Below are 22,140 nucleotides of genomic sequence, written 5' to 3'. Positions count from 1 at the left end.
AGCACTACTATCACTTACCACGAAAGCGCAATTCATTTGGTGGGTCAATGAGCAGCTTGGCTTTTAACTGGGCCTCTGGGATTCCCATTTTTGGCGGTAGTGGCGTTTTATTACCTATGACTTGCTCGCCACTTGGAGAGGGGCCACGATTTTTCGCAAATATTCAAATAAGTCTTTCTTTTTCCTTCTTTTTTATATTTCTCTTCTGCTGCTGCTGCTTCTTGTTTCAACCTTCGCTTTCGTTAATGCTGATGATGACTGCACGGGAATTTTGTGCTACCAAAAATTACAGTTTGTCTTCTTTTTTGCCACCGATTCGATTTTTCACGCCGGGTCTCAAGTTGCGATTTGACCGATTGCTTGCTTTAGAAGAACTTCAAAATGTTTCTCAAGCTTTAGTTGAGGAAAAAAAATGAAAATGTTTGCACAATTATCCTTTCTATTGGATTTTTCTTGCTCCTGTAACATGAACACACACAAATTTTCTGTGAATTTTTATATTTTTGCGAACCTTCTTCTTCGAGCGATGACGATTAACAACGAATGGGGTTTCTTTTCAAATGCAATGACGCAATGCATTTAGCTCTTTCGCACGTATTGTAGCCTATTGAATCGGGACAATGTTGGACAGAGAGAGCCATATAAATGAAGCCAAAAGCATAGAGGTGAAGGCAAAATGACAAATGGCATTCAATGGAATTGATAACACTGGTATCTAGTGATGAGATCCCAGGCTATAAATTCCAGTGAATGCCAACAAGGCGTTAGTTATTTAGGGAAATTTTGAAGATGGCGCCAGAAGCCAGAAAAAATTTCCCTTCAATAGCAAAATCGTTATTGAAATTTGAAACTAGAATTCAAAACGGATTAAAAAAAGTTGTCTCATGCAAACTGCTGTTAACAGCAATCTATTTGTTGTACAAATGAGACAACCTTTTAACAATTCAGCCATGATGGGAATTGCAAAAAGTTTTCAACTTGTTTAAATTTTTTACATCGGTATTGTCACAACTTAATGTAGTTTTGAAATAGGTTTATTAGACTGATTTCCTTTATAGAAATGTCAAATAAATCTGCTTTAAATTTTATTAAATTTTGTGAATACGGCCGTTATTCAATATCGCAGTTAATGTTCGCCATAGTAAAGAGACAATTCTCAACTTTTAAAAATTTATTTTGTAAACTGGCAAACAGGATGATTCACTTAACAAGTGCAATTTTACCCCTATCCAGTGCAGGACAGTTATCGACATCATCGACTGGTAAGTTATCGAAATCATGCGATAACAGATACAAATAATTGATTAATCGGGATTTGCACTGTATATTACTAAAGCTACCTTCAAAATAGTTAAATATTTGATCCAACTTGTTTTAACATTTCAGCCCAAAACACATAAAATTCGTACACTCCTGGTTGTCATGGCAAAACAATTAAAAGTAGACTCATTTGTACACCAACCACAAATCATATGGTGCAATTCGCCATCATTCCATAGCTCATCGCCGTTTTGCCAACACACTCAAAGTATTTTGTGTGCCAGTGTGTATACGTGTGCGTTTATGAGCAGAGAATATGCGAGAAAGAAGATGACAATAAAAAGAATGCAAACAAAACCCTGACATCTTAATACCGTCAAACCTGGCCGGCTGTTAACAGCTGTTCGCGTGAGACCATATTTGGTTTTGTATTCATATTAACCCTCCAGCGGGTGAGAAAGTCCCTGGGGCCCTCTTTTCATTTTCAAACTGAAATTACTCCTTGATGGTCCATGGGAAGTATACCCGAACCCCACATGTACTCCAAGGAAATTTTATGTAGAATCGTTTTAAAAAAATATTTCAATATTTCAAAATAGTTTAGTTTCTATTGAACTGAAATTACAAGAAATCGTTAATAAATGCACTGTCTTTTGTCCTTTTTTCCGGGACCAGAAGGAACCACATATGATCCCTTTACCATATTCCGCTCGCTCATCATCGCAGACATGGCGTAGAACCATGACATAATTACCAGGTAGTGTATCGTTAACAGCTGAGTAAAATTTTTCTCGCGAAGTGCACTATCTGTCAACGAGTTTTGGTTGTGTGTGTGTGTATTATAGTTTAGAACCATACCACACTCACAAACAACGAAAAATGGCGCGAACTAGTAACATACACAAAATCAGAGTTGCACTAATCACTGATTTTGATAGATAGTGCACTCAATATTTTGTTGTTGGGCAACTGCCACTAACTTGGCGTACGTCACAATACGCGAATCAAATCGGAAAGGCAGGGAAGTGAACGCTGCATGGATTTTGGCAAATCCAACTAACACAGAGGAATGGTAACCAATCACTTTGAAAGAGTTCGATGCTTTTTTTTGGCTATTATTTTGTATGCTGGACTCATTAAATCGAATAGTGAACCTCTTGCAGGGTTATGGGGCCCAACGCTGTCCAATATATAAAGCTGCATTATCATTAGGCGGTATGAAGTGCTCTCGTCAGCTGATTTTATAAAGGGAAAACAGATGATCGAGCCATAAATCCGGATTTAGAGAGCAGTGTAAACGGGGTTATAGAGGAAAGAGCGCTGAACGACCGCATATCCAAGGTCACGGAATGCAATGGAAGCGTTTGATGTAAAGGCAAGGAGAATTTAAAAAGGTGCTCTCACGCGGACAGCTGTTAGCAGTCGGCCAGGTTTGACGGCAATAAGATGACAGAAAGCCTTTATGTGCCCTACATTCGATTGCATGTAAAATTAGCGTTTCCTTGTTTGTTTCTTTCAATAGAGAAATAAAAAGAAGGAAAGTAGAAAAAATTAAATGAAATAAGGAATGGAATGTAGAATGAATGAAAAAAAATATGAACGGAAGGAAGGAAACTCTGAAATGGAAGCAAGGGTGATCGAAAGAAGGAAGGATGAATGGAAGGAAGTAAGTTTGAACAGAAGGAAGTATGAATTAAATGAATGAATAATAGAAAGAAATGTGTAAGAAGAAAAAAAGAATGGAAGCAAAGAAAAATAGAAGTAACAAAGAAAGAATGATATAACTGAAGGATATAGGAAGAATGGGTAATAGGAAGGATTTATAAATAGATGGAAGGATGAAAGGGAGGATAGATGACAGGTAGGAAAGATGTATGGATAAAAGGGAAAAAAAGGAAGTAGGAATGGATGAAATAAAAGAAGGATGAATGGAATGAAGAACGAGTTGAATTAAAGGAAGGAAAGATGAATGAAAGGAAGATAGGATGAATGGAATCAAAAATGGGTTGAATTGAAAGTAGGAAGGATGAATGAAATGAAGAATGGAGCGATAAATGAAAGGATGCATGGTTGAATGGAAGGAAAGAAGGATGAATGGGTGGAAGGAAGGATGAATGGAAGGAAGGAAGGAAGAATGAATGGAAGGAAGCATGAATGAAGAAATAAAAGTTGAATAAAACGAGGAGAAGAATGAATGGAAAAGAGGAGGGAAAATGGAAAGAACAAAATATGGATGGAATGATAAATAAAAGGAAGTATGGGTTGAATGGAAGAATGAATGAAAGGATTAATGAGTTCAATGGAGGGAAGAATGTGTTGAATAGAAGAAATTATGAATAGAAGGAAGGATGAATAGAAACATGAATGGAAGGATGAGTGTAAGGAAGGAAGGATAAATGTACCGATGGAAAAATGAATGTACGGAAGGAAAGATGTATGTACGGAAGGAAAGAAGGATGTAGGTAAGGAAGGTTAAAAGAACAGAAGAGAGAAGAATGGTAGGAAAGAACGAAGAATGGAAGAGAAAAGAAAGTAGAAGAAAATAGCGGGAACTGAGATTGAATGAAGAATGAAAGAAACGAAGAATGGAAGAAAAAAGGAAATCAACGAATCAAAATTTAAAAGAAAGAAGATTGGTGGAAAGAATGAAAAAGACGATGGGTTGAAATAATTCCTCCAAAGACCGAAAAATAAGTTCACAAAACTTTTTTTGCTACCTTCGTTTCCATTTGAAAGAGAATCAAGCGCACATGCAGCAGAAGAGCCAATGCTTTGCGCATTCAAAAGGAAAATTAGCAATATACAACACCTTTGGAGAAATTTGCTGCGTTCGGCCATTGAATGAAAGATTTTAGGCTTGGGACATCTAAAAAAAAAACAAAATACGAGGATGTTTTTTTTCTTCTTCGCTTTAGCCATTTAATGGTCGATTATGGATGGGAACTCAACAACCAGTTGTGTTTCCAGTAATAAAAATTAGTATAAAGTTGAAAATGTTTGTAAGCTTCTTTCTATATCAGTATTTTGAACGTTTAAACAAATTGTAAAAAAGTATGCAACTCAATCCATAAATTGACATTTTTATAACAAATTTGCCCATTGGCAAATCAACTGAAGTTGGGTTGCAATCCATAATCAACCTATAAATGTTTCCTTCCATCACGCATACAAAAAAAAAACACTTTATATAAATATAAACAAAACAAGAAATAAATTCAAATACTTCTATTTCGCAAAGTAAGTAATGCCATGGAGTTTTTTAATATAAAATATTTCAAATGGCATAATCACAATATTATAGTATTATAAAGCAGCTGTAGTGAGCATATTTTCTCTCTATTTAGGACATTTCTGTGACCAAAGCCCTAAATTTGTCAGTAAATATTTGTTTGGCACTACACTCTTTCATAGTTTCCACAAATTTGAGTATATTCTTGGAAATACTCTCCTCCAATGGTCGGCCACACTTCTTAACAATATCCAAGAGCAGCGATTCGAAGCTCATAAATGTCTCTTCGTAAATTTGTTCGGGTGCTGAGGATATAATTTTCAAAACTTTAATTTCCAGCTTTTCAATATTCTTATTATCATCCTCGATTTGGGGGAGAAGAAAACGTTCCACGATATTGGCATAATTGGCCAAACAATGGCGATAGTTATTGATGGCATTGGAGTTTTCAGTTTCATTGACAACACCACTCAAGATGATCATGACATCTGAAATATGAGGTAGAAGACGTTCGCTGCGTGCCAACCATTCGGTTTCCTTCATGGTACAACGGACATAGTTCTGCAAGCAAAAGAAGAGAAGCACACAACATAGAGTTTAGGTGGGTGTTGTTGGGATTGTTATACTCACGATGATTAAAAACATTTCAGCTTCCGATTTATCTTCAATATCTAGCCTTATTAGGAATCGATCAAATTCAACGGGAATTTGATCTGGTGTCATGGAATATTTTTGAAAATAAAACTGTGTCAGTGGTTTGTATGAATCCTTGATGACCTTAGTTATCCATTTGCGATCTGAAAAGGAAGATAAAGAAATAATATCATAGGCAAACGGTGAAGAAGTTGTTGATAAGGGCCGGAGAAGACATGATTTATGGCTGTAAAAACTAATCTTGAACCAAGAGGTATATATGGAACACTTTGACATGCTGTCTAAGCAGTTTCTCTGGGCTGTTAACGCAGGGACCATCCAAGCAGAAGTCCTAAGGTGGATCTACATGATCTAGAGCGGGAGGTTAAGCGCTACAAGAGAGAACCTCTATATCACGTCAAGCAATATCTACGTATCATGGCGAAGGCTGTCAGGCTGTGTTGGGTCTAAAGCATGGCGGGGACTGAGGTTGATTTTTGAAGGGTTTACGGATATGAGGAGGGATATACTAATGACTTTAGACATCTATGCCAAGTATGGACCAAGGGACTGTCTGGATGAACGAAGGGCAATAGGCTTGACATAAACCCCAGAATGACTGCTGGCAGGTACTTTTCACCAGGAGGTTTTCAGGAGATCTATTTTGGATAGTGAAGCTGTCGCTCTCTCCGGAGGCCAGTACTTGGGGGTAATTCTTGGCGGTATAAAATAAGGCCCCAATGCAATAAAGCCCCAAACTTTTATACATGAAACAAAAACCTCAATAATCTGTGTGGTGTTCATCACTGTCACGAGAAGCTTAGCTGTGAACTACCGGACTTGTCTACAGGTTTGCGGATAGTGGAAGGCTCCATACGGAGTAGCTGCAAAGGCAGTCGCAGACAATCAGCGGGTATCGGGCGGAGAGTCTAAGTGAAAGGCCGAGCTGCACCGGCTCTTGCATAAATACTGAGTGCATATGAAGCTCGATATGACAAGGCGAGTTATTGGCGCCTTTAATTAAGCAATGGCCAACCTGTTCCCGCGGCGTTTGGACCGGAACGAGCTTGCTTACCAACAGTCGCTTGACAAGGATCGCCACCTCCATATGAAAATGTGGCTACAACAACAACAATGGTCCCTTGACGATCAGTCCCATGGACCTCTACCTGTTTCACTACCTCCATTCCCATTTATTTGACTGCAAGAACAACAGTCATCTACAATCACTTTAATCAGCAACAAAACGAGCTTTCTTTCCATTTCCATACTTACCTTTCTCTGTGGCATTTGGTAGGAATTTCTTCGAAGTCTTTTGAATAAACTGTATGCACTCCCTTACAATCTCGTCGCGTACATCTGTGTAGGTTATCAAATCCCACCTTGCCTTGTCCATTATTTGAGCGGCCATTAGGAGCACCGGTGCTGTTATTTCACCAAAATTTAAAGGCTTATTCGATTGTGTCTCCCCATAGGAGTTGATCAAATTCAAACATTTCACCAATGGCAGCAAATAGGTAAATTGTTGATTATCCAAAAACTCATTGACATGCTTATGGATAATCTTCTTGAGGAAGTCGGTTTTATTATCCGGATAATAGAGGCAAAAGTAAATCTCACACAGTAAAGCTGGAAAATAGCGTTGCTCCAAACAAGACAAATCATTGAAGGCAACCAACAGTTGGGGTTGAAAGTAATTATTCGACAAAGGCCGGCATTGTTTGACAGTGTTGGTATAGTTGACAATGTGTTCCATATTGTGGCAGGCGCATTCAAAGAAATTTTGCCACACCAACTGCGGCTGCTCAAAGGTCAGCATGAGAAAATGTTGCACATCGAATGATGAAGAATCGCCCGTGCATTTATTGAAAAATTCCGTACTTCTATTGGCAATATCGGCACGTGAAAATAGACTGGTATCATAGCCAAATAGTTTGCACTGATAGCTGAGTACGCTTAAAATTTGCTCCACACTAAAGTTATGCAATGCCAGCATTACTAACTCGGACAACTCTTCATAGTCTTCGGGATCCAAATCCATGTCTTGAATATCTAGTTTTTTGTCCATCTCAGATTCGTCGTTGAGCTCCTCCGCATGGTTTCGTATTATTTCCATTTTTATAAAGTCCAATATTTGCTGGCAGTGTTCCACACGCATGAGCTTTATATTCTGTTTTATGCACTGCATACACTCGTCATTGCCCAAGGCCACTGAGGTGCGATTAACGAGTTCATCAAACCAAGCCTTGCGCTCTTTATACTCTAATTTGTTGTCGTCCAAGGCATTCAAAATGTCCCCTATTCTGGCTTCTTGTACGATTTCCTCCAAGGTCTTGGGCCTTATTTCAATGACCTTCAGCTGCTGCTGCACATCATGGCCAAAGGCCTTGTTCTCCAACATTCTTTCGCCCACTCGGTATGCCATTTCGCCCACCACCTCCTGCAGATTTTGTTTTGCGTTCAAGTCAATTTCCACCCAATATATGAAAATATCGATTTTAACCAAAAGTATGTTATTTTGCAAGGCATTCAGTAGGGCTGTGATGATTTTCAATTGTTGCTTTTTCAAATCTGCCAAGTCTTTGGAGGATTTTTCTTCGACTCTCTTGTCGGGTTGGGAACAGATATCATACTCCTTCCAACCTTCCAGCGGTTTGCAGGCCAGCGAGTTTTCATAAACATCAAAGGAGTACAGAACAAGTTCCAGCAAATATTTCAAAGCAAATCCCGAATACTTGTACATCTTTTTCTTGCTGAAGCCCTTGAATTTCTCGGCATCAGGTGTATAGAAAAGCCTAAGCATGTTCATGGCATAGTCATAGAGCTTGTTGAAAATAATTTTTGTATCCACACTATCCATGACCCGCAAATCGGAGCGGGTAATTGAAATCAATATGGACCTTAGTAATTGAGCCACCTTGGATAGAACTTCAAAAGCATCGTCTATATACTTCAGCGAATCGGTGGCTGGCTCAAAGTATTGAAATGAAAACCAACAAGGTGAATACGATAGCATTTCATTGAAAAATTGATCCAAGTGTAACTCCCACACCAAAGTCACAAGCATAAACTTGGGCAGTAGTGGACAAATTTCCAAAACATGCACTATATTCTGATCATCTTTCAGGTTGTACTTGTATGTGGCGTCCGTATTGAACATGAGAAACATTAGGATTTTTCTCAGCTTTGTTGATTTATCTGGTAAGGGTTGTTTTGTTTCTTTGTCCACCAATTCGACATCCACCAAATAATCTTGTAAACGCCGCACCAATTCATTGATGACTGCTTCATTACCTAAAAAAGGAATAAAGTCTAGAGAAATTGCATTGCTTTGCAATTCTAATACCCACCTCCGCGAAAGAATAGTTTATTGAATGGCTTAACATTTTTGTTGCAATACTCCAATACGGACTTGATGCCATTAAATTCCTCGCAATATTCCATGGTTGATTCCAATTTTAGTACTTCCAAAGTTTTAAATAAATCACGCATTTGTTAATTGGGTTAAAACCAGGAGTTTTTCTATAAAACAAAGGATATGGAACGTTTCTGCTTCGGACTGTGAGGTTTTTTTTGCAAATTTGTTTTTGGCACATGTAAACAACTTTCCGGTAAAAACAACTCTGGTTTAGTGAATACATAGGGTTGCCATAACAAAAAAACTCAACAATTTGTTTCTGTGTCGACTCGACCCACTCACACCAATCACTTTTAAATTTGCTATCAGGCGATATGTGCGTAACATATATGCTGTCACTTTCTGTATTCATAAGTTTCCTTATGTACGTTAGCGGTTGCAGCTAATGAGTATGGAGCATTACTCTATCCGCAACCTGTGGACGCGCCCGACCTCACAAATGCCGCCAGCATTAGCTGAAAATTTTTTCTGATTTTTTTCGCCAGGATTCGAACCTAGGCGTTTAGCGTCATAAGCGGAAAAGTTGCAAAATCGAACAGGTTGATGTTGTAATACAATATCAATGAAGTGTACATGATGTGAAAAAAAAGAGTGGCTAGAGGTTAACCAGAGCCCGAAATATCCCTCCATCTTGAAAAACTCTTTGTTCATTCTACGGTGCTTCGGCTTCTTATCCCTTAATCGAATACACAGCTGGCGAGCATAGAAATAATTTTCGAGGGAAGCGTTGGCGATTGCTTCAAACGAGGACAACCCTATGGTTGTCCTCTCTGGTTGAGACTTCTGCTACTAAATATATCCAGTGCCAGCGTCTTCCCTTGCAATTCAACAACAAAGGATTCAGCTGTTATCCGTGCGAAATAGCGATAAACGCTGCGCAGTCTGTCAAAGCCACATCGCTCAACCGATCATATCTCTCCCTCCTACGCAGCCATGGCAACACGCATCTCCTCAACTCGCCTAACGTCGTAGTCATATACACCACATCAAATCACGTTTCTCTTCGATTTCTCTTTAGCACACACACAACCTCATCTAACCCAAAAATCGCATCTAATTACATCGTCGCAGAGGCCACAGTATCAAAGTCCGAAATGCCGCGCTCAAGTGCCTACCAGGGATAACAAAAAAAAAAAAAGACAGAAGAGATAAAGACTTTATTGAATAGGAACGGCATTACGATCTCTTCGATCCAAGAGATGAAGTTATCCAATACGATCCAAACTGTAAATTTCTGCATCGTTCGCAAGGACCCTGTATGAAACAATGGTGGAGGCGTTGCATTTATAATCCATCGTTCGGCGCAATACAAAATGATCCAACCGGACCAGAGGTTGGAATCAAACCTACAACAACGGAATTTAACTGTATAACGTTTATGTCCCACCAGTGTCTGTATCTTCCCTTGGTATTGGAGCACTGCTCGTAGGCCAAAAGCGTATAGTCATGGGAAACTTGAATGCTCACCATGGACATCTGGTACTCGTGGGATGGCCAGAGAGGAACAAGACTAGGAGAAAAATAGGCGACTCCACTTTCTACAGCATACATAAAGCCACCCCTAATAGGATAATGAAAGATTACTCGCATGACATAATTACCAGGTAGTGTACCGTAAACAGTAATCATACCTACAACACCGCGATTGAACTATATATATCGTTTATATCCCACCAGTGTCTGTATCTTCCCTTGGTATTGGAGCACTGCTCGTACGCCAAAAGCGTATAGTCATGGGAAACTTGAATGCTCACCATGGAACTCTGGTACTCGAGGGATGGCCAGAGAGGCACAAGACTAGGAGAAAAATAGGCGACTCCATTTTCTACAGCGTACAAAAAGCCACCCCTAATAGGATAATGAAAAAATACTCGCATGACATAATTACCAGGTAGTGTACCGTAAACAGCTGAGTACAATTTTTTCTCTCACGAAGTGCACTATCTGTCAACGAGTTTTGGTTGTGTCTGTATTATAGTTAACACAAAAACAACGAAAAATGACGCTAACAGGTTACATACACAAAATCGGAGTTCCACTCATCATTGATTTTGACAGAAAGTGCCCTCAATATTTTGTTGTTGGGCAACTGCCTCTACCTGTATTAACCCATTGGTTTAACCATTAATCCTGCTCGAATCTGCAAACTAATTTTCTAATACTCCGTTGTGCAAACACTTGATATCAAAATGTTTGTCCTTGGCAACTCTATTTGAGCCCGTACGTTTTTGACATTTACTCAATGGCATTCACAGGAACTGATGTGTCGGGTCATCAATTCCTGTGAATGAATGAACCAAGAACAAGACCAAAACAAAATCAGTTCGGGATTTACAGACATCTATTCTATACGCTTAGTGTGAAAAACTGAAAACTCTAGCAAAATACAATGATTTAATTTAATGAATTAATTAATAAACAACCTTATGCATCCATATACGACAACGACGACGACAACAACGGCGATAGATATGTGTGAAGAGCTCGAATTAAATCATCTGCAAAGTGATGATATTATCGGTGCTGGCGGTACAGGTAGTCTAAGTGGTGGTGTCGGTGTCGTTCAGGATGCAGTTCCCACAACAAATAGCAATTCGAAAGCCGAGTACTTTATACAACAATTGAACGCCAATAACTTTAAGAAATTGGCATTATGTATGGTCATTGGTTTCATTGTGTATCATGGCATACTCAATTGGCAATATGGTAAGGATGGTTCAAGGATGGAAAGTTTTTTTGTTATGTCCTTTTGCTAACTTTACTCTGCTCTACAGGCAGCGATTCCTGCCAGTGGCTGTTGTCGAAAGGACGCTTTAAGGGCAATAATGAATGGCAGCCCTACGGTTGCATGGTACACAAATATACCCAAACGTAAGTTAAAGTATGTATTTTTATCTTTCACCACCATTTCCAAGGTCTTTTGAATATTTTATTAACCACATTCAGTTACTGTGATTTGTGTTTTTCGTGATTCACTAGATGGATGTTTACGTTTCTTTTCTTCTATTTTTGGTTGTAGGTGGGGGATAATGTTTGAACTGATAAGAATTTTTCAAAGTTATTGGAGCCGCGCATGAATAATTATTTAGGAGCAGCAACCACAAATGAATTTCTTTGTTGGTCTTCGTTAAGAACCATTGGAGGGGTGATTAATGCTTGTAGTTATTTTACTCGCATCAGAGCAGAACAAGTGATATGAAAACACTTGCATATTTAGCATGCCTTTACGGTGTAGGAGGGGGGTGGTGGGAAGTAGAATGCCGGCATCAGGCTATTGTGTAGCATCTTAAAACAGAGACTTAACAATTAATTGTCACAGAGGCTATCTTCATCACTTATCATGAGTCTAAGTCCACAAAGTCGACATTTTCATTGACAAAAGTCATAACCCAGGGGTTGTATAAATAGAATTTTGAAAACCCGCATATTTTGATTATGAATGAAGGCAAGCTTGTTTTTGTTTTTTGTGCGGTATAAACAACTAATTCTTAAAATACACAACAGAGCAAATCTCTTGTATTGAGATATTTGTATACAGTGAACGTAGAGCTGATTAGTTGGAGCATAATACCATTTTGAAGGCGCCAGAATGCAATGAAAGGTAAACAAACTGGGCAAAGGCATACTGATTAGAAGAGAAAGGTAGAAAAATTCAACTTTTCACTAATGTCCGAAAGTTCAGGGACAGAGAGAGTGTTAGAGACTGTGTGTGAAGTGACTAAGTAAGAGGTGAAGAAGAAAATGCCATAGAATTAGTTGTGTTCTGGGCGCACAGCTTCCGTTAGGAGAAACTAAACGACTACCTCCTTGAATACCGCTGCGAAGTCGAAAGTACTGTTGAGGAGCAAAAGAAACGTTTTGCGATGTGGCTGGCTAAGTAGCATACCCCGAAACGTCTCAAGAGACTCGCTGAGATACAGGGCCTATATGAGAAAGAGGCAACAGTTGTTGTTGCAGCAGTGTGTTGGACACTGAGGCGGCAGCTCTTGCCGATAAAGGATTCCATCGGGTCAATCCGTTACGTACAACCGGCTGCCAAGGGATTGAGACAAAAGTGTCCACACCTTGTAATTCGGGTACTGACACGGAAGGCGTTTAGGCCAGGCCTTTGGAATTGCCCATGAGATGGAAAAGGCGTCGCCTTGCACTCAAAACTAAGTATCGAGAAGTACGTCCTCCGCCAAGCAAGTCCGAAAATGGGTCTCACAGGTGAATTTAGGCCTTTGGAATTCATAGAAATGCTAGAGAAACGAGCAGAGATGTAGGGGATCATGACCAACGACCAGGTCATCGTTATGCTAGAAGTATTTCACGGGAGAGCAAGCCTTGGCGATCATGGGAAGCATTCTGGCAGGGTTTCCTCAAATTCTTCCTTCCACCTCGTTTTCTGAAAAAACCGAAAGACGAAATACGCCAGCAAAAGACAGCAGCCCAGTGAGTTATTCAAAGACAAAATTCCAGCGATGCATAAAAGCCCCGGGAGTTATTGAAAAACTACATGCCAACGATGCAGGATCTCATGCATCATAGCCGCCACACTGAGAAACGTACAAAAATTTCACCGATCTCGCGACTTGATCTTGAGGACTTACCGACCACTGCTAGCCTTGCCTCCCCACCGCTGATTGGAGTACCTAGCTATAGTAAAGACAGCAGAGTCAGCTATATACTCTGTTACCGCCGCAGGAAGGCGCAACCAGAAAAAACCACTCGTCTATTCAGTCCCATGGGTGTCAGTTGTAGGTACCGGATGGAGGTAATCCTTCCCTTAGTTGATTCTACTCGAAAACCGTCTTTGCTCGGTCACACTTTAAATAGGGGCAACGAAAAGTTTTTTTAAGCGAGTCTTTTCCGAAGTAACCAGACTTCGCTCTTTAAAAGTCCATCGATGGTATAGCAATCGGTTTAGCAGATGGTTCACAGCTAAAAATCCTACCTGCCCTGTTCATAGAGATAGCTTTTGGAGGTAGCCATCTTTTTTTCAGTCAACCAACACGTAGGGGATGTCCCCTATATATGCAGCGCATTGTGTTGGAGAGGATAGTTAAGGATGGGAAAAGGGAAAGAGGGAGTAGTGTTTATTGACATTGGCTTTGAACTTCTGGATGTCGTAAGTAGTGGGAAAGACATCCGCCGGAAGTCGATTCCAAATACGAACCGTTTTTTGCAAAAAAAGGAATTCTCTCGGTAGTGCTGATCAGTCGATTACAAACCAATGCGCGCTTCTAGTATCTGACAAACAACCTAAAGCCAGGAATCTTTCCCACTACTTACGACTGATTTCCGAGGAACATACGCCGTGGAAGAATCGATTGAACAGCGCCACACAGCCCACATTTCGACGATGTTCAAGGGAAACAATACCAACAACAATACTACGCCCACCTCTTTAATATGACAGGCTTCTAACCTTGTTCAAGGCTGTGTACAACTTTTTTTTTATCAATCAAAATTTTGTTTAAAAATACGCCTCTCTCTCTCTCTTTTACAGTGACACCCGTCGTTGTTTGCGTTACTTGGCATTTTGGAGTTACAAAAATCATTTCATATTTGTTGGTGATTATTCGGTGCATGAACTCTACAAGCAATTCATCAATCATCTGCATCCCAATGATGATGATAATGCATCGAAACATGGCCAACTCCCTGTTGATGCGGAATTCGAAGATGGAAAATTGAAAATGCGTGCCACTTACATATTTGCCAATGAAGTCTCGGATGGATTGCTGGAAACTTTGGCAAAATTTCACGATTCCAATGAAGTGCGTGCTGTCTTCATTGTGGGCTTTACCTATCGCAATTTTCTCAATGGCAATGTTACCGAAGATCTTCTTAAACAATACAGGACCAATTTGACAAGGCTGGTATTGCCATTTGATCAGCTGGTGGCTGAGAAATCTACTGTGCTGTGGAAACTGCAAGATCGTGTGAATGAAGAGAAATTAATTGACTCATGGAAATTGGTAAAGAATGAAGATATAGATCGCCTCAATTATGTGGCACGTAGTGTATTTCGTTATACCGATGCCACAGTGTGGGAAGCTGCCTGGCAGATATCCAATGGTCTGGTGGACACAGCTGTGGATGGCTATAAGTTATGCTCGTTGGGCTTGAAGCATTATACGCAGTTGATTTTGAACATGTATTGCAATGATAATATGAATTATAACGATGGAAGTTGTTGCAGCAGTGCTGAACCATATACCCTATTGCAGATAGTTACCTATGCGGTATTTGGAGTGTGGTAAGTTTTGGAATATTTCATATAAGCCATTGCTATGACACTATTTTTGTATTGAAGTCGTAGATTTTATAAGGAGTCCGGTTCGGAGTTGAGCAAGCTTGCTTCGACTCTGAGAGGTACCAAAGGTCGGAATCGAAGTTCGACATAATTTGGATATAGCCCCAACTGGGAGCTTTCTTGCTTGTATTAAAATTATTCTTTTTGCCTTGTCACTCAATGGATGCTCGATAAATTGCGGTACCTGTTGTCCATTGAACGCTATCGCGATTTAAGTACCTCGGCGTGTTGTTGAAAGATTTAATTGTCGACCCCAGTTTATTTTCAACCGAGCCTGTGTTGCAGCTTCGATTATACTGCAACCCGACCAACTCCTGATTTCCTGATCAAATTCACTTTTTCTCATGCTTCTAGGGTTTATTCGTAGAATCTCATAACGTTTATCTGTTAATTTCACTGTCTCGGTCGTAAAAATTGGTCCCTTACAGGCATTTGACCGGCAGGGTGAAGGGGTGCCAGCTGCTGTGATGGTTGAGCGGAGAACGTTCTATGCTTTGCGAACACCAGAAGGGGGCAGTTTTCATCAGAATACGTCGGGAGACTACCGTAACGCAGACACTGAATGCCTGGGTTCGAATCCTGACGAGAACATGAGAAAAAATTTTCAGCGGTGGTTATTCTCCTAAAGCTGGCGACATTTGTGAGGTACTTTGACATGAAAGAACTTCTTCCCAAAGAGGTGTCGCACTGAGGCACGACTTTCAGTACTGGTTTTAAAAAGAAGGCCCCTGATCATTGAGCTTAAGCTTGAATCAGACATCACTCATTGAGAAGTTTGTCCCTATTCCGTAGCGGAATGTTCATGTTCAAAATTTACAAATGCGAACATTTGTATTCCAGCTTGTCGACCACTTGGTTCGTCGTTCAGAGACTATGAAATCATTCGGTCGAAGAAACTATGGTTATGGTGGTCTAAGGCGTGGGTTTAAAACTTTCACTATGCCGTGAACTTCATCAGACCAGCGCGGCGATTTTTAAAGAATATTTCGTAAAAATTTGAGTTTCAGAGAAAAATTTCTTCGACATGGGATTTTTATAGAGAATTTGGTTAAAACTTTCATTTTCATAGGAAATTTCGTCGAAATTAGATTTTCAAGGATATTTTGTCGAAATTTTATTTTCAAGGAAATTTTGTCATCGAAATTTTGGTTTTGTAAAAAATTTTTCATCTCAAAATTTGATTTTCCTAGAAAATTTCTTCAAAATTAGATTTTTATAAAAATTTTGTCGAATTTGAGTCTCATAGAAAATTTCGTCCAAATTTTATTTTCAAAAAATATTTTGAAAGAAATTTCGAAACTTGTTTTCAAAGCAAATTTCGTCAAAATTCCACGAAATTTTATTTTCGTAGAAAATTTTGACGAAACCAGATTTCCCAGATTTCGACGAAACCAGAAATTTCGTCGAAATTTGAACTGCATAAGAAATTTGATTTGCATAGAATATTATGTCGAAATTTGATTTTCATAGAAAATTTGGTCAAAATTTGATTTTCATAGAAAATTTCTTTGAATTTTGCTTTTCAAAGAATTATCGTCGAAATGTGATTTTCGAGAAAATTTCGTCTAAATGTGATTTTCAAGAAAATTTCGTCGAAATTTGATTTTCATAGACAATATCGACGAAATTTGATTTTCATAAGAAAATTTCCTTCAAAACTTTATTTTCATAGAAAATGTCGTCGAAATGTGATTTTGAAGAAAATTTCGTCGAGTTTTGATTTTCATAGAAAATTTAGTCGAAATTTGATTTCAATGGAAATTGTCGTCGAGATTTTAGAAAATTTTCTTCAACATTTTATTTTCACTGAAAATGTCATCAAAATGTGATTTTCGAGAAAATTTCATCGTTATTTGATTTTTTAAGAAAATTTCGCGGAATTTGACTTTTCATAGATTTCGTCAAATTTGATTTTCATAGAAAATTTTCTTCGAAATCATATTTTCATAGAAAATGTTAAAATTTGATTTTCATAGAAAATTTTCTTCGAAATTTGATTTTCATAGAAAATTTTCTTCGAAATTTGATTTTCATAGAAAGTTTTCTTCGAAATTTGATTTTCATAGAGGTTTTAACAAAATTTGATTTCCACGGAAAATTTTTTCGAAGTTTAATTTTCATAGAAAATGTCGTCGAAATTTGATTTTCATAGTCAATTTCGGAATTTGATTTTCAAAGAAAATTTCGTCGAATTTGAAATTGAAGAAAATTTCGTCGAAATTTGATTTTCATAGACAATATCGACGAAATTTGATTTTCATAAGAAAATTTCCTTCAAAACTTTATTTTCATAGAAAATTTCGTCGAAGTTTGATTTTCATAGAAAATTGATTTTCAAAGAAAATTTCGTCGAAATTTGATTTTCATAGAAAATTTCGTCTAAATTTGATTTTCATAGAAGACTTCGACGAAATTTGATTTCATAGAAAATTTCGCTAAAATTTGATTTTCATAGAAAATTTCGTCGAAATTTGATTTTCTAAAAAAAGTCGTCGAAATTAGATTTTTATAGAAAATTTTGATGAAATTTGATTTCATAGAAAATTTCGTCAAAATTTTATTTGCACAGAAACTGTCGTCGAAATTTTATTTTTATAGAAAATTTCGTCAAAATTTGATTACATATAAATTTTGTAAATTTTGAATTTGATTTTCAAAGAAAATTTCGTCGAATTTGAAATTGAAGAAAACTTTGTCGAAATTAGATTTTCATAGAAATTTCGTCGAAATTTGATTTTCATAGAAAATTTCGTCGAAGTTTGATTTACATAGAAAATTTCGTCGAAATTTGATTTTCATAAAAAATTTGGTCGAAAATTGATTTTCAAAGAAAATTTCGTCGAAATTTGATTTTCATAGAAAATTTCGTCGAAATTTGATTTTCATAGAATATTTTGGTGAAATTTGATTTTCATCGAAAATTTTGTCAAAATTAGATTATCATGGAAAATGGCATCGAAAATTTATTTTCGTAGAAAATGTCGAAATGTGATTTTTAAAAAAATTTCACCAAATTTGATTTAAAAAAAAACGAGGAATTTGACTTGTAAGAAAATTTCGTCGAAATTAGATTTCCATAGAAATTGTCGTCGACATTTGATTTTCATGGACAACTTCGACGAAATTCGATTTTCATAGAAAACTTCGACAAAATTTGATTTCATAGAAAATTTCGCTGAAATTTGATTTTCATAAAAAATTTCGTCGAAATTTGATTTACATAGAAATGTCAAAATTTGATTTACATAGAAAATGTCGTCGAAATTGGATTTTTATAGAAAATTTAGTCGAAATTTGATGTTCGTAGAAAATGTCGAAATTTGATTTTCATAGAAAATTTCGTCGAAATTAGATTTTCGAAAAAATTTTGTTAAAATTTGATTTTCATAAAAAATTTCGTCGACATTTGATTTTCATAGAAAATTTCGTCAAAATTAGCTTTCCATGGAAAATGTCATTAAAGTTTGAAATTCATAGTAGATTTCGTCGAAATTGGATTTTTATAGTAAAGCTCGTCGAAATTTGATTTTCATGGAAAATTTGGTCCAAATTTGATTTTCATAGAAAATATCGTGAAATTCGATTTTCGTAGAGAATTTCGTCGAAATTTGATTTTCATAGAAAACGTTGTCAAAGTTGTTTGACAGAACATTTTTGTACACTTCCCTTTTTTCAAATTTTATCTCCCTTTATTAACATAAAACCCCCCATTTGTTTGCCTTACAGCATCATCTTAGTGTGTGGCATATTCTTGCGTCGTTGGCTGTTACATTTACGAGGACACACTTTCTACACACCGATGAAGGCCGAACGACACGGCTTTCATACAGCTCCCTTAGCTGCATCGTCGTCTTCGTCTGCCGCCCTTGCCAATGGAGTTGGTGGCGGTGGTGTTGGTGGTTCATCATTGGGCATGGTTCGCATGGACTATACCACGCCTGTGGTGGCCTTGGCCATGTTGGGCATAATCATGGCCTATTTCTATCTATGTGATCGCACAAATTTTTTCATGAAAGAAAACAAATATTATTCGGAATTTAGTTTTTGGATTCCGGTGGGCTATGTTTTTGCCCTGGGCTTGTTTTTCACCGAGGACTCGCGTTTCACCAAAGTCCTTAATAGGGATCAATCGGATGAGTTGAAGGGCTGGATACTTCTGGTGGTACTCATCTACTATATGACAGGAGCCGATAGGGTTCTGCCCATACATATGCACATTAAACTATTGTTAAGTGGTTATCTATTCCATACCGGGTACAGTCATTTCTCGTACATGTGGCAAACTGGAAACTCGGGATTTAGCTTTTTCCAGGTCATGTTCCGTCTGAACTTTATGACAGTTATATTGTGCTTTTGCATGAACCGTCCATATCAATTCTACTATTTTGTGCCATTGCTGTCGTTTTGGATGTGTGTGATATATTTTTTGCTAGCATTGCCTCCGCGGATTACTGCCAGCTCGGTGGAGGCCAATCCCTTGCATTATCTCTATTTGGTGGGGAAGTTTGTGGGATGCTTTAGTGTGGTGACCATCCTCTTTATGTCCGAGGTATTTTTCGAGAGAATCTTTGTAACGAGGCCGTGGAAGGCGTTGTTTGTGACCACCGACGATGACATACACGATTGGTGGTATCAATGGAAATTGGATCGATATACAGTGATGTTTGGCATGATATTTGCCGCCTGCTTTCATATCGCCCAAAAGTACAGCATATTCGATGATAATAATCATGGTAATCTCTTTGCCCGTAGAACTTCAATTACGGTCACCCTGTTGGCTGTGCTGGGTGTGGGTTTCTACACCGCCTTCTCTTTTCTGTGCCGTAACGAACAAAACTGTGAAGAGATTCACTCGTACATACTCTTTATACCCATTATTGGCTATATAATCTTAAGGAATATTTCCGGTATATTGCGCACTCGTTACTCCACCTTTTTTGCCTGGTTCGGTCGCATATCATTGGAGTTGTTCATATGTCAGTATCACATATGGCTGGCGGCCGATCGCCATGGAGTACTGGTGCTGTTGCCGGGCTTCCCCACGCTTAATATGATTATAACGTCGTTTATATTCGTATGCGCCTCGCATGAAGTGCATCGCATCACGCAAATCTTACTGCCATTTGCAGTACCAAATGACTGGAAACTAGTAACACGAAATTTTATAATATTTCTCATAATGCTAATCCCTATAGCCCATTCCGATGGCATGTTTTAGAGGAGTTGTTTTTTTTTACCACTAACGTAAGGGCGGGAGGGAACATCTCTTATGTCAGATTATGAATTATAGCAAAACCAAAACGACTTAACGAGCATAATAGGCAAACTAACTGCAAAAAATAAACACACAAACAAGCAGCAAATCTCCAATTAAAGCTTAACAATTTTAGTAGAGAACAAAGAAAAACTAAACTATAAAAAAATTTAAAAGAGTTGTGGTGAGAAGAGAGTTAGATGGAGGTGAAAGACAAGCATAACAAGTCAATTTAAGTCTTTAGAAAGTTATAAACTGCTAGTAGTCTACAATTTAAAGTAACGAAATGATCGAATGTTTTCATTTCATTTTTTATTAGTATTTCATTTTTTACAAAATGTCTCTTTCAACTTAACTTAATTATTAAATCTAGGAACACTTATTTATTTATATACTCGTACTTATTAACTAATGGAATACAATTTTTTTGTTTTGTTTTCTCTTAATTTAGCTTGAGTCAAGCACAAAATGATCAAAAAGAAAAATGAAAAGAAAATCAATAAATATGGAAAAAAGCTCAAAGATTAATTGAACGATGACTAATCAATTAATAAAAAATCATAAAAATAATAATATGGGTTACAGAATATCAAGATTTCAATGTAGGAGTTAGAGTGTGAACACCGATTAAGGTAAGTCATAAGAAATACGAACATAAGTTAGCTAAAGTATTCGTAATGGTTTTATGCTACATGAAGAGATTACCACTTTTTAAGGAGGTAAGTGAAGATATCATAGCTATTCTGCTAAAGTCAAGTTAATTCGGCTTTATTTTCTGATTTTCTGAAGACTCACACGGAGTTGCCTGTCAGTTTTCACAAGGAGTATCCAAAGTATTGAGGAGAAAACAAGCATTTTAAGTTATTTATTTAGTATTCTATTAACGATTTTTGATCGTCTTTTTTCCATTTTGAATAATGGCACGCAATCACAAGGGAGCTGCAAGCATTTTAAGTTATTCGCCGATTTTTAGGTTGGACACATCCATGGACCTTATGACATCTGGCAGTCGCCTTCAGGCATTGCAAAATTGCATCTCTGCGCACAAATCCTATAAAAACAACACGGATGCTTAAAAACATGCGTCATTCTGTGCTGCCAAACGTGAAGCAGTGTTTTTAGTCGTCAAAGTTAAAAATTGTTTAACTTTTGAGAGTTCATTTTTTGACATTTGCTTACAAAGCTCCATTTTTCAACGCGACACTCTTAAATGTGCTCATTCTGTTCAGACCATTAGAGATTTAACTCACTCTGGCCTCGAGATAAGGTGTCGTTCACATTATTGGAGCCTATCAAAAAGGGGGTACACTAGCCTAGTCATTTCGTTTGTTATATCTTGAATTATTAATCTAGGAGCCCATAATGTATATACAGCGGTCAAAAAAAGTATTCATCATTAGCAAAATTGATAATAAATTCACTTATTTTGAGTAATTGAAGAAAATTTAAAGTAAACAAATAATGCAGTTTTATGCAATAGTTTATTTTTCGTAATATGTTTTAAAATAAATTCAAAAAATAAATTTAATTAGCGCAAAAAATGCAATTTTATATAATAACACCAAAAACAGAACAAAAAAAGTATTCATCATTGATGTGCTATCATCAAAGTCAAATTCAAATATTATTTGGGAATCCCCCTTTTCTGTTTTATTTAGTAAAGGAGGCTTTGCCCTTGACAGCAAATATTTAATTTCATTGAAAATATAGTTTTTGTCAAAATGGGTCGTAAGCAAAACGAGGTTTCTGATGAGGTAAAAGTTTTGATAATAAAACACCACAGGAATGGTTTAACTCAAAAAACTATCAGTGAAATATTAAATAGACCTCGATCTACTATACAATCCATCATGAGAAAGTGGACAGAAACGAAAACTGTTGACAATAAACCAAGATCTGGTCGACCAAAAGCACTTTCAGTTGGAGATGTGCGTTGGCTAGTGCGGCAAGTTCAGAAAACTCCGAAGACAAATGCGACCATTCTTCGTAAAAACACTATGGAATATTTAGGGAAGGAAGTTACTACACAAACAATTCGAAATACA

General features: G+C 37.6%; 3 protein-coding genes across 4 annotated transcripts in view; 1 reads left to right on the top strand and 2 right to left on the bottom strand.

The window, feature by feature from the left end:
- LOC106086976 (vesicle-associated membrane protein-associated protein B/C) overlaps positions 1-557 on the bottom strand; it is a 44,971-nt gene extending 44,414 nt beyond the window's left edge. The window contains exon 1 of the mRNA XM_013251823.2: positions 19-557. Within this exon, the coding sequence (XP_013107277.1) occupies positions 19-88 (70 nt within the window). The 5' untranslated portion in view covers positions 89-557. The remainder of the gene's footprint in view (positions 1-18) is intronic.
- Positions 558-4,454: 3,897 nt separating this feature from the next.
- LOC106086978 (uncharacterized) lies at positions 4,455-8,728 on the bottom strand. The gene is made up of 4 exons (XM_013251825.2): positions 8,473-8,728; positions 6,398-8,416; positions 5,120-5,286; positions 4,455-5,050 (listed from the first exon to the last, which is right to left on the bottom strand). The coding sequence occupies exons 1-4, from the start codon at positions 8,612-8,614 to the stop codon at positions 4,601-4,603; spliced, it is 2,778 nt and encodes a 925-aa protein (XP_013107279.2). The 5' UTR covers positions 8,615-8,728; the 3' UTR covers positions 4,455-4,600.
- A 2,114-nt stretch (positions 8,729-10,842) lies between these two features.
- On the top strand, positions 10,843-20,668 carry LOC106086977 (N-acetylneuraminate 9-O-acetyltransferase). Of its 2 annotated transcripts, none has more exons than XM_013251824.2 (4): positions 10,843-11,246; positions 11,315-11,411; positions 14,032-14,784; positions 18,568-20,668. In XM_013251824.2, exons 1-4 carry the CDS (start codon positions 10,967-10,969, stop codon positions 20,057-20,059), a joined length of 2,622 nt encoding a protein of 873 aa, XP_013107278.2. In that variant the 5' UTR covers positions 10,843-10,966; the 3' UTR covers positions 20,060-20,668. The 2 variants fall into 2 exon arrangements, with proteins under 2 accessions (XP_013107278.2, XP_059223853.1); XM_059367870.1 differs by having other exon boundaries at positions 11,140-11,246; positions 11,315-11,421.
- The last annotated feature ends 1,472 nt before the right edge of the window (positions 20,669-22,140 follow it).

The sequence above is a fragment of the Stomoxys calcitrans genome, chromosome 4 (genome assembly GCF_963082655.1).
Source record: "Stomoxys calcitrans chromosome 4, idStoCalc2.1, whole genome shotgun sequence".
NCBI lineage: Eukaryota > Metazoa > Arthropoda > Insecta > Diptera > Muscidae > Stomoxys > Stomoxys calcitrans.
Note: the sequence above shows the minus strand (reverse complement) of the source record. Positions and strands in the feature narration are given on the sequence as shown.

Bases quoted from the DNA above. Each gene is read 5' to 3' on its own strand.
- LOC106086978 (XM_013251825.2), bottom strand. From the start codon at position 8,614: ATGCGTGATTTATTTAAAACTTTGGAAGTACTAAAATTGGAATCAACC. The intron at 8,417-8,472 runs GTGGGTATTAGA...TTCCTTTTTTAG, and splicing joins TAAACTATTCTTTCGCGGAG to GTAATGAAGCAGTCATCAAT. The intron at 5,051-5,119 runs GTGAGTATAACA...TTTTGCTTGCAG, and splicing joins CTGAAATGTTTTTAATCATC to AACTATGTCCGTTGTACCAT.
- LOC106086977 (XM_013251824.2), top strand. From the start codon at position 10,967: ATGCATCCATATACGACAACGACGACGACAACAACGGCGATAGATATG. The intron at 11,247-11,314 runs GTAAGGATGGTT...TCTGCTCTACAG, and splicing joins CATACTCAATTGGCAATATG to GCAGCGATTCCTGCCAGTGG. The intron at 14,785-18,567 runs GTAAGTTTTGGA...TTTGCCTTACAG, and splicing joins TATGCGGTATTTGGAGTGTG to CATCATCTTAGTGTGTGGCA.